This window comes from Gopherus flavomarginatus, chromosome 18 (assembly GCF_025201925.1).
Source record: "Gopherus flavomarginatus isolate rGopFla2 chromosome 18, rGopFla2.mat.asm, whole genome shotgun sequence".
Lineage (NCBI taxonomy): Eukaryota > Metazoa > Chordata > Testudines > Testudinidae > Gopherus > Gopherus flavomarginatus.
Genome location: NC_066634.1, coordinates 955,931 through 969,708, shown reverse-complemented (window position 1 = coordinate 969,708; position 13,778 = coordinate 955,931). Strand labels below are relative to the sequence as shown.

General features: G+C 67.9%; 1 protein-coding gene across 1 annotated transcript; it reads left to right on the top strand.

The window, feature by feature from the left end:
* The first annotated feature begins 6,745 nt into the window (after nucleotides 1-6,745).
* On the top strand, nucleotides 6,746-13,457 carry LOC127036428 (blue-sensitive opsin-like). Its single transcript, XM_050927344.1, has 6 exons — nucleotides 6,746-7,333; nucleotides 7,479-7,647; nucleotides 9,517-9,682; nucleotides 11,829-12,068; nucleotides 12,266-12,395; nucleotides 13,435-13,457. The coding sequence occupies exons 1-5, from the start codon at nucleotides 6,949-6,951 to the stop codon at nucleotides 12,392-12,394; spliced, it is 1,089 nt and encodes a 362-aa protein (XP_050783301.1). The 5' UTR covers nucleotides 6,746-6,948; the 3' UTR covers nucleotide 12,395; nucleotides 13,435-13,457.
* The last annotated feature ends 321 nt before the right edge of the window (nucleotides 13,458-13,778 follow it).

The following is a 13,778-nucleotide window of genomic DNA, read 5'->3' as shown; positions in this document are numbered from 1 at the left end:
CCCCAGACCCCTAACATTGTCCCCCCAACATGGCTGCCCCATCACACCAACGCTGCCACAGCGCCCCCCCCAACATGGCCGCCCCAGGCCCCTAACATTGTCCCCCCAACATGGCTGCCCCATCACGCCAACGCTGCCACAGCGCCGCCCCATCACACCAATGGTGCGCCAGCGCCCCCCCAACATGGCTGCCCCAGGCCCCTAACATTGTCCCCCCCACATAGCCGCCAAGGCCGCCCTGGGCCCCCCAACATGGCCGCCCCATCACGCCAACGCTGCCCCAGCACCCCCCTCAACATGGCCGCCCCAGGCCCCTAACATTGTCCCCCCAACATGGCCGCCAAGGCCGCCCTGGGCCCCCCAACATGGCCGCCCCATCACACCAACGGTGCGCCAGGGCCCCCCCCCCACATGGCTGCCCCAGGCCCCCAACATGGCCGCCAAGGCCGCCCTGGGCCCCCCAACATGGCCGCCAAGGCCGCCCTGGGCCCCCCAACACGACCGCCTCATCACGCCAACGGTGCGCCAGCACCCCCCAACATGGCCTCCCCAGGCCCCTTACATTGTCCCCCCAACATGGCTGCCCCATCACGCCAACGCTGCCCCAGCGCCCCCCCAACATGGCCGCCCCATCACACCAACGGTGCGCCAGCGCCCCCCCCAACATGGCTGCCCCAGGCCCCTAACATTGTCCCCCCAACATGGCCGCCAAGGCCGCCCTGGGCCCCCCAATATGGCCGCCCCATCACACCAACGCTGCCCCAGCGCCCCCCCAACATGGCCTCCCCATCACACCAATGGTGCGCCAGCGCCCCCCCAACATGGCCGCCCCATCACACCAACGGTGCGCCAGCGCCCCCCCCCGAACATGGCCGCCTCAGGCCCCTAACATTTTCCACCCAACGTGGCCGCCAAGGCCGCCCTTGGCCCCACAACATGGCCGCCCCATCACGCCAACGCTGCCCCAGCACCCCCCCCAACATGGCCGCCCCAGGCCCCTAACATTGTCCCCCCAACATGGCTGCCCCATCACGCCAACGCTGCCCCAGCGCCCCCCCAACATGGCCGCCCCATCACACCAACGGTGCGCCAGCGCCCCCCCAACATGGCTGCCCCAGGCCCCTAACATTGTCCCCCCAACATGGCCGCCAAGGCCGCCCTGGGCCCCCCAACATGGCCGCCCCATCACGCCAACGCTGCCCCAGCAGCCCCCCCAAAATGGCCGCCCCAGGCCCCTAACATTGTCCCCCCAACATGGCCGCCCCATCACGCCAACGCTGCCCCAGTGCCCCCCCAACATGGCTGCCCCAGGCCCCTAACATTGTCACCCCAACATGGCCGCCCCATCACGCCAACTCTGCCCCAGCACCCCCCCAACCTGGCCGCCCCAGGCCCCTATCATTGTCCCCCCAACATGGCCACCCAGGCCGCCCTGGGCCCCCCAACGTAGCCGCCCCATCATGCCAATGCTCCCCAGCGCCTCCCCAACATGGCTGCCCCAGGCCCCTAACATCGTCCCCCCTACATGGCCACCAAGGCTGCCCTGGGCCCCCCAACATGGCCGCCCCATCACGCCAACGCTGCTCCAGCACCCCCCCAACATGGCTGTCCCATCATGTCCATGCCGCCCCAGCTCCTCCCAACATGGCGACCCCTGCTGCAGCTCCCCCCAACATGGCTGCCAAGGCGATCCTGGGCCCCCCAACATGGCTGCCCAATCATGCCAAGGCCCCCCTGGGCCATGCAACATGTCCGCCCTGTTACACCAGGGCCGCCCCAGGCCATCTAACATGGCCACCCCATCATGGCAAGGCAGTCTCCGGCCCCCCCAACATAGCTGCAGTCACATCACGGCAGCTCTCCCACAACCACTCCCCCTAGCCACGGCCATCCACTCAATCCACCATGTCCCCTCCTCCCCAGCACTCTGCAAGTCCCCCATGACTCTAGGGCAGGGGCGGCAGCCTATGGCACGGGTGCTGAAGGCGGCTCATGAGCTGATTTTCAGTGGCACTGACACTGCCCGGGTCCTGGCAACCCGTCTGGGGAGATCTGCCTTTTAATTTAATTTTAAATGAAGCTTCTTAAACATTTAAAAATCCTTATTTATTTTCCATACAACAATAGTTTTGTTATATATTATAGACTTATAGAAAAAGACCTTCTAAAACCATTAAAATGTATCACTGGCACGCGAAGCCTTAAATTAGAGTGAATAAATGAAGACTCAGCCCAGCACTTCTGAAAGGTTTCCGACCCCTGCTCTAGGGTCACACCCAGACCACCCCCCGACCCTGCCCTGGCCTCAGAGTCATGATGGCTCTGCCCTATCCCTTCCATCAGCCCTGGCTCAAGGCCTCTCAGTCGTGCCAAGGCTGCCCCCCTCCCCCAACTGCCCCAACCTTGTATGGTGGGCCTTGGACACCACTTTGTGCCACCTGTGGCTATGGGGGGCTGAGGCCGTCCTGCCAAAGCAGGAGAAACTCAGTCCCCCGGCTGTGGCACCCACTGATCGGACTATCAGGGGCGCCAACACCCATACACACGCCTCAACATGCCACCTTGTCTAGCTCAGAGACGCCAACCTCCTGGAGGTGCCCAGCCTGGTGAGTAATAACCCAAGCCCACCAGCAGAGGGCTCTGCTCTCCCAATCGGAACCTGGGCCCTAAGCAGGTATATGGGACATGCCTGGCTAAGGGCATTGGGACAAGGGGGGCTAGGAGCCAGGACTTCTGGGTTCTGTCCCTAGCTCCGGGAGGGGAGTGGGGGCGGCCTCAGACAGTGCAGTGCCCCAGATGGCCTTTAGCCCCACAGCCCAATGTATCCCCCCGACCAACACCCCTCAGAGGAGAAAGGTCCCGTGTCCCATTGCTATCCTCCTGAGCCAGCCAGCCCCTGCCCCTGTCCCAAGTGGATGAAGGGTGGGGTGGGGGGCTGCCCACTCCCCCCCCCCCCGGAAGCACATGGTGAGATGAGATGAGCTTTAATTGGCCTCACAACAGCTGCTGCGAGCTAATCCCCCCCGACTTTAATTTCTGCCCATGTACTCTGTCCCCACAGCGGGGCGGGGGACACAGGGATTATACCCCCCCCCACTCACATCTCCCCATCCTGGTGCCTGGGTGTCAGGGCCAGGATTGGCCCAGGGGCCCGTAAGGTGGGGCTGCCTGGATTTACACCCCCCTCAGTTTCTGGGAGGGACGCATCCTGCCCTGATTTCGCTGGATCCCTGCCCAGCCCCTCCTCTCTCTTGCCCATGGCTGACAAAAGCTGCTAAAAGTGGCATCCTACACCTTCATCTAGAGCCTGGGAATGTGGGGCAGGGGGTCATAGCACCATGGGGGATAGTGCAGCGGGGCGGAAGGGTGGTGACCCCAAATAGACTCAGTCCCAACTCCCCAACCTACAGCCCCCTGCTAGCCCAGCCCAGCCGTGCCGGTGCCCCTCACTCCTGACCTGCAGCTCCTGCTAGCCCAGCCCTGCTCCGCCGGTGCCCCTCACTCCTGACCCGCAGCCCCTGCTAGCCTGGCCCTTCCCCCACCAGCTCTGCCGGTGCCCCTCACTCCCGACCTGCAGCCCCTGCTAATCTGGCACCAGGCTCCCCCAGCTCTGGATGGGCTGGGGCTTGTGGCAGGGAGCTCAGCCCACTCTGTGCCCCACGCACTCCCGCTAATGCCTAGCAGCACAAGCTCCCGATTTAGGCCTAATCCCGGCTCCTTGAGGTGATCCCCCCAGCTCCTATGAGGATTTGGTCCATGGCTCCCCTGTGGGGCGGCAGGGCCTGGGCACTCGTCAGAGGGGGAAGGGGTGTAAATTCTGATTGCAGCTCCAAATTACCCCCCTGCAAGGACTCCTGGGAGATGTAGTCCAACCGCCCCCACTCCTGTGGCATCAGGATTCATGGTGTCATGGTGCCATCTAGTGGCACATTGCCAGCTGTGCAGAGCCTGGAACAGCAGAAAAGGTGTGAGGGGGGCACAGGGTTGTTGGCATACTAATCACTGGTTGGATGGCGAAGAGTGGCAGGCAGACAGCAATGCGGGGCGGAGCGGATCATGGGGCAGGCGGCAAGGTGCAATATGGGGTGGGACAGATCCAGGGGTTGGGTAAGCAGACGGCAGTGTGGGGTGGGGCGGATCGTGGAATAGGGTGGGCAGACGGCAATATGAGGCAGGGCGGATCATGGGGTGGGGCAGGCAGGTGGCAATGTGGACGGGAGCGGGGCGGGGTGGATCGTGGGGTGGGGCGGGCAGACAATGTGGGGTGGGACGGATTGTGGGATGGGGTGGATTGTGGGACAAGGCAGGGAGGTAAAATGTGGGGTGGGACGGATCATGAGGCGGGGTGGGCAGGTGGCAATGTGGGGCAAGGTGGATCGTGGGGCGGGACAGACGTGGGGCGGGCTGGTGGCAATGTGGGGTGGGGTGGATGGTGGGGTGGGACTGGCAGATGGCAATGTGGGGCAGGAAGGATCATGGGGTGGGCTGATGGCAATGTGGGGTGGGGCAGATCATAGGGTGGGGCGGGCAGGTGGTGGGGCAGGGCAGATCGTGGGCAGGGAAGGTGCAATTTAGGGTGGGACGGATTGTGGGGCCAGACAGATTGTGGGGCAGGCAGTTGGCAATGTGGGGTGGATTGGGGCAGGACGGGCTGCTGAAAATGTGGGGCGGGGTGTATCATGGGGTGAGATGGGCTGGTGGCAATGTGGGGTGGGGTGTATCATGGGGCGAGATGGGCTGGTGGCAATGTGGGGTGCGGTGTATCAGATGGGCGGGCAGACAGCAGAGTGGGGCGGGGCGGATTGTGGGGCAGGGCGGGCAGATGGCAGTGTGGGGCAGGACAGATTGTGGGGCAGGCCGGATTGTGAGGCAGGCTGGTGGCAGTGTGGGGAGGGATGGATTGTGGGGCGGGCCAGCAGATGGCAGTGTGGGGAGGGACGGACGGATTGTGGGGCAGGCTGGTGGCAGTGTGGGGCGGGACGGATCATGGGGCAGGCCAGCAGACAGCAGTGTGGGGCGGGATGGATCGTGGGGTGGGCCAGCAGACGGCAGTGTGGGCTGGGACGGATTGTGGGGCGGGCTGGTGGCAGTGTGGGGTGGGACGGATCGTGGGGCAGGCCGGCAGACGGCAGTGTGGGGCAGGATCGTGGGGTGGTCTGGTGGCAGTGTGGGGTGGGACGGATCGTGGGGCAAGCCTGCAGACGGCAGTGCGGGCAGGCACAGGGGGCTTCGGCACGTTGCAGCCCCGAGGCGGGATGGGGGGTTCATGTCTGTGCCCCGCGGTCGGTGCCCGTGCCCCATAGTCGGTGCGCCTGCCCCGCGGTCGGTGCCCGTGCCCCATAGTGAGTGCGCCTGCCCCGCGGTCGGTGCCCATGCCCCACGCGCAATGCAGGGCTCGCCCGAGGACGTGAACAGGAGGAAACACTTGCCCACCGTGTGCACGGTCGGCCTGTGGAACCCCCTGCCACAGGACATTGTGCAGGGGTGGCTGGGCAGAAGGAGAGCGACCTCCCTGGGGGACAGGTCCAGTGCTGGCCGCTAGCCACAATGGCCAGGCGCAGCCCCCTGCCCGGGGTGACCACGGGCCTCTGGCAGCCAGGAGCCGGGGGGAGTCGGCTGTGTTGTGTTTGCTCCCCGGGAGGCCTGGCCCTGCCCTCGCTTTGCCAAGGGGCTGGTGGGTTCCGCTCCAGGATGAGGGGTGGCTGACGGCTCTGCCAAGGGGGACGTCCGTCCCTTTTATCATCCGCCGGGTGAGTTCATGGGGGGAAGCTAGGGCAGCTAGGCCCCTCCGCCCCCTGCCGTGTCTCGGCACCTGGGACCCACAGCCCTGGCAACAGGACCAGGCAGAGACATGCCAGGCTGGGCTAGCAGGGGCTGTGGGTCGGGAGTGAGGGGTACCAGCAGGGCTGGGGAGTAGAGGTTTGGGGGGTCCTGGAGGGTCTCCCATTAACCCTTTCTCCTCCAGGGCCCTATTAGTAGGAGTTCAGGCCTGGTGGGTCTCTGAGTCACCCCCGCCTCCCCCAAAGCCAGGGCTTAATCGGGGCTTGGGCGTGATTAGTCTTTGGCAAAGCTGCTTGACTCCGCGGCTAAGCCCGTCTTTGCAGCCCTTGGGCTGTGCTGGGCACAGCGCTGCCGGGGGATAAGCCCGGCTCAGCCGAGCTTTCCAGTTTTAGGGGCGATTAAGGAAGGAGCCAGTGTTAACTGGGGCAAAGACAGATCCCACTGCCCTTCTCCATGCAGCCCAGGGCACCCCCTGGCTCCCTAGGGTATAAAAGACCCTTCTCTCAGCCCCTCCACCACTCACTGCTGCCTGCCATGGCCCCCCTGCCCGTCTGAGTGCCCTGGGGCCCACTGGTGCCACAGTGCCACAGGGCTGGGCTGCGTGAGGGCACAGGGACGCTACCTCTCCGTCCACAGCCGCTGCCTTCCCTCCTTCCCGCCGGTGCCCCGGTGGTAGCTGGTTGTGTGTCTGTCCATTCATCCATCTGTGCCGAGACCACATCTCTCTGTCCTCAGACACCCCCCCGTCGATCTATCTACCCCCAGGCACCCCCAGCCACCCCCTCTATCTATCTATCTATCCATCCCCAGCCACCCCCCCTCTATCTATCTATCCCCAGCCACCCCCCATCTATCTATCTACCCCAGCCACCCCCCCATCTATCTATCTGCAGCCACACCCTCTATCTATCTATCCCCAGCCCCCCATCTATCTACCCCCAGCCACCCCCTCTATCTATCTACCCCCAGCCACCCCTCTATCTATCTATATACCCCCATCTGCCCCCTCTATCTATCTATCTATCCCCAGCCACTGTCTCTCTTTCCAAAAACACGCCTCCATTCATCCTGTAGCCTCTCCACTCACCCACTGCCCCAGCCTCCATCCCCACAAACAGCCTCCCCCCACTGCTCCCTGCCCACCTCGGCCACCCCTTCCCGCCAGCCATGCACAAGACCCGCGAGCTGCGGGACGACCTCCCGGAGGATTTTTTCATCCCTGTGCCTCTGGACACAAACAATCTGACGGCGCTGAGCCCGTTCCTGGTGCCGCAGACACACCTGGGCAGCCCGGCCATCTTCATGGGCATGTCGGCCTTCATGTTCCTGCTGGTTGTGCTGGGCGTGCCCATCAACGTCCTCACCGTCTTCTGCACCGCCAAGTACAGGAAGCTGCGCTCCCACCTCAACTACATCCTAGTCAACCTGGCCGTGGCCAACCTGCTGGTCATCTCCGTGGGCAGCACCACGGCCTTCTATAGCTTCTCCCACATGTACTTCGCCCTGGGCCCCATGGCCTGCAAGATCGAGGGCTTCACTGCCACGCTGGGGGGTGAGTGGGGCTGCGGTCGGGAACGAGGGGCACCGGCAGGGCTGGGGGTCTGGGCTGGGCTAGCTGGGGGCTGGGGATCGAAGGCAGGGGGTCGGGGGCGGATGGGATCCCTGCTGCCCCGCTGGTCTCAGCCTCTCCACCTCAGGCATGGTGAGTCTCTGGTCTCTGGCCGTCGTGGCCTTCGAGCGATTCCTGGTGATCTGCAAACCCCTGGGGAACTTCACGTTCCGCGGCACCCACGCCATCATCGGCTGCCTCCTCACCTGGGTCTTCGGCCTCACGGCCTCTGCACCCCCCCTCTTCGGATGGAGCCGGTAGGGCACAGCGGGGGGAGCCGAGGATGGGCTGGCAGGGGCTGCGGGTCGGGAGTGGGGGGCACCGGCAGTGCTGGGCTAGGAGGGGCTGCGGGTCGGGAGTGGGGGGCACCGGTGGGGCTTGGGGGCAGGGCTGGGCTAGGAGGGGCTGTGGATCGGGAGTGGGGGACACCGGCTGGGGGCGGGGTAGGGCTGGGCTAGGAGGGGCTGCGGGTTGGCAGTGGGGGACACCGGCAGGGCTGGGGGTGGGGCAGGGCTGGGCTAGGAGGGGCTGTGGGTCGGGAGTAGGGGGCACCGGCAGGGCTGGGCTAGGAGGGGCTGCGGGTCGGGAGTGGGGGGCACCGGCAGGGCTGGGCTAGGAGGGGCTGCGGGTCGGGAGTGGGGGGCACCGGCAGGGCTGGGCTAGGAGGGGCTGTGGGTCGGGAGTGGGGGGCACCGGCAGGGCTGGGCTAGGAGGGGCTGTGGGTCGGGAGTGGGGGGCACCGGCAGGGCTGGGCTAAGAGGGGCTGCGGGTCGGGAGTGGGGGGCACCGGCAGGGCTGGGGGCGGGGCGGGGCAGGGCTGGGCTAGGAGGGGCTGCGGGTCGGGAGTGGGGGGCACCGGCGGGGCTGGGGGGGCTACGGGTTGCAAGTGGGGGGCGCCGGTGGGGCTTGGGGGCAGGGCTGGGCTAGCAGGGGCTGTGGATCGGGAGTGGGGGACACCGGCTGGGGGCGGGGTAGGGCTGGGCTAGGAGGGGCTGCGGGTTGGCAGTGGGGGACACCGGCAGGGCTGGGGGTGGGGCAGGGCTGGGCTAGGAGGGGCTGTGGGTCGGGAGTAGGGGGCACCGGCAGGGCTGGGCTAGGAGGGGCTGCGGGTCGGGAGTGGGGGGCACCGGCAGTGCTGGGCTAGGAGGGGCTGCGGGTCGGGAGTGGGGGGCACCGGCAGGGCTGGGCTAGGAGGGGCTGCAGGTCGGGAGTGGGGGTCACCGGCAGGGCTGGGCTAGGAGGGGCTGTGGGTCGGGAGTGGGGGGCACCGGCAGGGCTGGGCTAGGAGGGGCTGTGGGTCGGGAGTGGGGGGCACCGGCAGGGCTGGGCTAAGAGGGGCTGCGGGTCGGGAGTGGGGGGCACCGGCAGGGCTGGGGGCGGGGCGGGGCAGGGCTGGGCTAGGAGGGGCTGCGAGTCGGGAGTGGGGGGCACCGGCGGGGCTGGGGGGGCTACAGGTTGCAAGTGGGGGGCGCCGGTGGGGCTAGGGGGCAGGGCTGGGCTAGCAGGGGCTGCGGGTCGGGAGTGGGGGGCACCGGGGGGCAGGGCCGGGCTAGCAGGGGCTGCGGGTCGGGAGTGGGGGGCACCGGGGGGCAGGGCCGGGCTAGCAGGGGCTGCGGGTCGGGAGTGGGGGGCACCGGGGGGCAGGGCCGGGCTAGCAGGGGCTGCGGGTCGGGAGTGGGGGGCACCGGGGGGCAGGGCCGGGCTAGCAGGGGCTGCGGGTCGGGAGTGGGGGGCACCGGGGGGCAGGGCCGGGCTAGGAGGGGCTGTGGGTCGGCAGTGGGGGGCACCGGGGGGCAGGGCCGGGCTAGGAGGGGCTGTGGGTCGGCAGTGGGGGGCACTGGGGGGCAGGGCTAGAAGGGGCTGTGGGTCGGGATTGGGGGGCACCGGGGGGCAGGGCTGGGCTGGCAGGGGCTGCGGGTCGGGAGTGGGGGTCACCGGCAGGGCTGGGCTAGCAGGGGCTGCGGGTCGGGAGTGGGGGGCACCGGGGGGCAGGGCTGGGCTAGCAGGGGCTGCGGGTCGGGAGTGGGGGGCACCGGGGGGCAGGGCTGGGCTAGCAGGGGCTGCGGGTCGGGAGTGGGGGGCACCGGGGGGCAGGGCCGGGCTGACAGGGGCTGCGTCCCCCCCAGGTACATCCCCGAGGGGCTCCAGTGCTCGTGCGGCCCCGACTGGTACACGACCAACAACAAGTGGAACAACGAGTCCTACGTGATCTTCCTCTTCTGCTTCTGCTTCGGGGTCCCCCTGAGCGTCATCATCTTCTCCTACGGCCGCCTGCTGCTGACACTGCGCGCCGTGAGTGCCCCCACCGGCCCCCCGCCACCCCGGGGCCCTCAACTCTCCTCCTGCCGCCCCGATCCTCCCGATTCCCCTTCTGCTGCCATGGCCCCCCGACTCTGCTCCCGACTCCGACTCCCCGGGGCCCCCCGACTCTGCTCCCGCCGTCCTGGGACCCTCTGACTCCGCTCCCGCCACCCGAGGGCCCCCCGACTCCTCCCACCGCCCCAGATCCTCCCAACCCCCCTCCCACTGCCACAGCCCCCTGACTCTGCTCCCACTGGCACAGAGGCCCCCCAACTCCGCTCCCGCCACCCCGGGGCCCCCCAACTCCCCTCCCGCTGCCCCAGATCCTCCCAACCCCCCTCTTGCTGCCACAGCCCCCCGACTCTGCTCCCACTGCCACAGGCCCCCCAACTCCCCTCCTGCTGCCATTGGCCCCCCTGACTGCCTTCCTGCCACAAGGCCCCCCAACTCCTGCCAGCACAGATACCCCTCGACTACCCCTGCCACTAGGTCTCCCCCAAGTCGCATCCCACTGCCACGAGCACCCCGCTGCCACTGGGGCCCCCCAACTCCCTACTGCCACCAAGGGACCCCTGACTCCTGCCAGCCCCAGCGACCCTTTCTGCACCCCACTGGCATAGGGTCCCCCCTCCAACCCTGCCCACCTTGGGCACCGCCCTGGCCCCTTCCCTTCCACGGGGCCCCCCCACTCTGCTCTGCAGCCACGGGGGACCTGCGTGGGGTCACAGCGCTGGGGAAGCCGTGGGGCGCCCCTGGAGCAGGCAGCATGTGGGGCGGCAGCTCCCCGGCTGGGGGGGGAAGCTGGCGTGAGACGGACACGGACACGGACAGGGACAGGGCGAGTTTGGGTGGAGCCGGCTTTACTGGAGGTTTATACAGTGGGGGAGGGACAGACAGAGTCAGGAGATGCCCCTTCCCCCCGTGCCCCCCCACTCCCTGTCTCCCCCCAGGACCCGCTTCCATATGGGCTTGGGTGGGTCTCACCAGTATTGTGGACCTCTGCCCCCCCGAGCTGTCCCCAAGGTGTCAAAAGATAAGGGGGGTTCCCCAATATGGCATGCCCCCCACGACAGCCTCCCTGGCCACCCCCAAACCACGTGGGTTTGTGTGGGTCCCACCACGAGGCCACCATGCCGGTTTGGGGAGGGCGGGTGCCACCCTCATGGGTGATTGGGGGGGGGGCCTACCAACATGGACACCCCGGGAGCTCCAGGCCGCTACATGGCTGCCCTGCCCATCCAGACAATTAGCGTAGGTCCCACTGATATGGCCACCCAACATGAATGACGGTGGGTCCCTGTGCTGTGGCCCCACATGGCTAGAGTGGGTCCCACTGCAGTGGCCGGCAGTGTCCCACGCTGATTCGGGTGGGGCCCAGCAATATGGCGGCTGTGCCTCATAGATGAGAGTGGGCCCCAGGCAATGACCGTCCCTGCCCCCCACGGTCGAACGCAGGCCCCACCCAATTCCCCCTGCCCTCCACAGAGGAGCGCAGGCCCCAGGCAATGGCCGTCACTGCCCCCCACGGACGAGTGCAGGCCCCAGGCAATGGCCGCTGTGCCCCAGGGATGAGCGCAGGCCCCAGGCAATGACTGTTACTGCCCCCCATGGATGAGTGCAGGCCCCACCCAATCCCCCGACCCCATGGATGAGCGCAGGCCCCAGGCAATGGCCGTCACTGCCCCCCACGGAGGAGCGCAGGCCCCAGGCAATGGCCGCTGTGCCCCAGGGATGAGCGCAGGCCCCAGGCAATGACTGTTACTGCCCCCCACGGATGAGTGCAGGCCCCACCCAATCCCCCGACCCCATGGATGAGCGCAGGCCCCAGGCAATGGCCGTCACTGCCCCCCCACGGAGGAGCGCAGGCCCCAGGCAATGGCCGCTGTGCCCCAGGGATGAGCGCAGGCCCCAGGCAATGACTGTTACTGCCCCCCACGGATGAGTGCAGGCCCCACCCAATCCCCCGACCCCACGGACGAGCGCAGGCCACAGGCAATGACCGTCACTGCCCCCCACGGAGGAGCGCAGGCCCCACCCAATCCCCCCTGACCCCACGGATGAGTGCAGGCCCCAGGCAATGGCTGCTGTGCCCCATGGAGGAGCACGTGCCCCACCCAGTCCCCCTTGCTCCCCACAGGTGGCCAAGCAACAGGAGCAGTCAGCCACGACGCAGAAGGCGGAGCGGGAGGTGACCAAGATGGTGGTGGTGATGGTGGCCGGGTTCCTGGTGTGCTGGCTGCCCTACGCCTCCTTCGCGCTGTGGGTCGTGACACACCGTGGGGAGCCCTTCGACGTGCGCCTGGCCTCCGTGCCCTCCGTCTTCTCCAAAGCCTCCACCGTCTACAACCCCGTCATCTACGTCTTCATGAACAAGCAGGTTGGCGCCGGGCTGGGCTGGGCCGTAGGGAGCAGGCCGAAGGGCAATGGGGGGCAGTGATGGGGGGGCAGAGGGGGCTGGGATCAGGGACGTGCGAGGAAGGGAGCTGGCAGAAAAGAGAGGGGTGGAGTTAGTCGGGGCTCTGCCCCTAGCCCGAGCTGTGGGGCGCCCCCCACGCTCACCCCGCTCTCTTGCAGTTCCGCTCCTGCATGCTGAAGCTGGTGTTCTGCGGCCGCAGCCCCTTCGGGGAGGACGATGACGTCTCGGGGTCCTCGCAGGCCACCCAGGTCTCCTCCATCTCCTCCAGCCAGGTGTCCCCGGCGTAGCCCCGGACACCCCAGCATGCTCTGCCGGGGGGGGGCGGATATCCCAGCATACCCTGCTCGGGGGGGGCAGACACCCCAGTATGCTCTGCCGGGGGGGGGGGGGGGCGGTGGATATCCCAGCATACCCTGCTTGGGGGGGCAGACACCCCAGCATGCTCTGCCGGGGGCGGGGGGGGGTGGATATCCCAGCATACCCTGCTCGGGGGGGCAGACACCCCAGCATGCTCTGCCGGGGGCGGGGGGGGGTGGATATCCCAGCATACCCTGCTCGGGGAGGGCAGACACCCCAGTATGCTCTGCCGGGGGGGGGGCGGATATCCCAGCATACCCTGCTTGGGGGAGGGCAGACACCCCAGTATGCTCTGCCGGGGGGGCGGGGGGGCGGATATCCCAGCATACCCTGCTCGGGGGGGGCAGACACCCCAGTATGCTCTGCCGGGGGGGGCGGTGGATATCCTAGCATACCCTGCTCGGGGGGGCAGACACCCCAGCATGCTCTGCCGGGGGCGGGGGGGTGGATATCCCAGCATACCCTGCTCGGGGGGGGGGGAAGATATCCCAGCATGCTCTGCCGGGGGGGGCAGACACCCCAGTGTGCTCTGCCGGGGGGGGGGCGGTGGATATCCCAGCATATCCTGCTCGGGGGGGCAGACACCCCAGCATGCTCTGCCGGGGGCGGGGGGGTGGATATCCCAGCATACCCTGCTCGGGGGGGGGGAAGATATCCCAGCATGCTCTGCCGGGGGGGGCAGACACCCCAGTGTGCTCTGCCGGGGGGGGGGCGGTGGATATCCCAGCATACTCTGCTCGGGGGGGCAGACACCCCAGCATGCTCTGCCGGGGGCGGGGGGGGGTGGATATCCCAGCATACCCTGCTCGGGGAGGGCAGACACCCCAGCATGCTCTGCTGGGGGCAGGGGGGGCGGATATCCCAGCATACCCTGCTCGGGGGGGGCAGACACCCCAGTATGCTCTGCCGGGGGGGCGGGGGGGGCGGATATCCCAGCATACCCTGCTTGGGGGGGGGAAGACACCCCAGCATGCCCTGCCGGGGGGGAGAGGAGGCGGCGGATATCCCAGCATACCCTGCTCGGGGGGGGGCAGACACCCCAGTATGCTCTGCCGGGGGGGGGCGGTGGATATCCCAGCATATCCTGCTCGGGGGGGCAGACACCCCAGCATGCTCTGCCGGGGGCGGGCGGATATCCCAGCATACCCTGCTCGGGGGGGGCAGACACCCCAGTATGCTCTGCCGGGGGGGCGGGGGGGCGGATATCCCAGCATACCCTGCTTGGGGGGGGGAAGACACCCCAGCATGCCCTGCCGGGGGGGAGAGGAGGCGGCGGATATCCCAGCATACCCTGCTCGGGGGGGGGGCAGACAC

What these genes read in the sequence shown, in the direction of transcription:
- LOC127036428 (XM_050927344.1), top strand. Translation starts at nt 6,949, where the DNA reads ATGCACAAGACCCGCGAGCTGCGGGACGACCTCCCGGAGGATTTTTTC. An exon ending in CTTCACTGCCACGCTGGGGG is followed by an intron (nt 7,334 to 7,478) that starts GTGAGTGGGGCT and finishes TCTCCACCTCAG; the next exon opens with GCATGGTGAGTCTCTGGTCT. An exon ending in CCCCTCTTCGGATGGAGCCG is followed by an intron (nt 7,648 to 9,516) that starts GTAGGGCACAGC and finishes CGTCCCCCCCAG; the next exon opens with GTACATCCCCGAGGGGCTCC.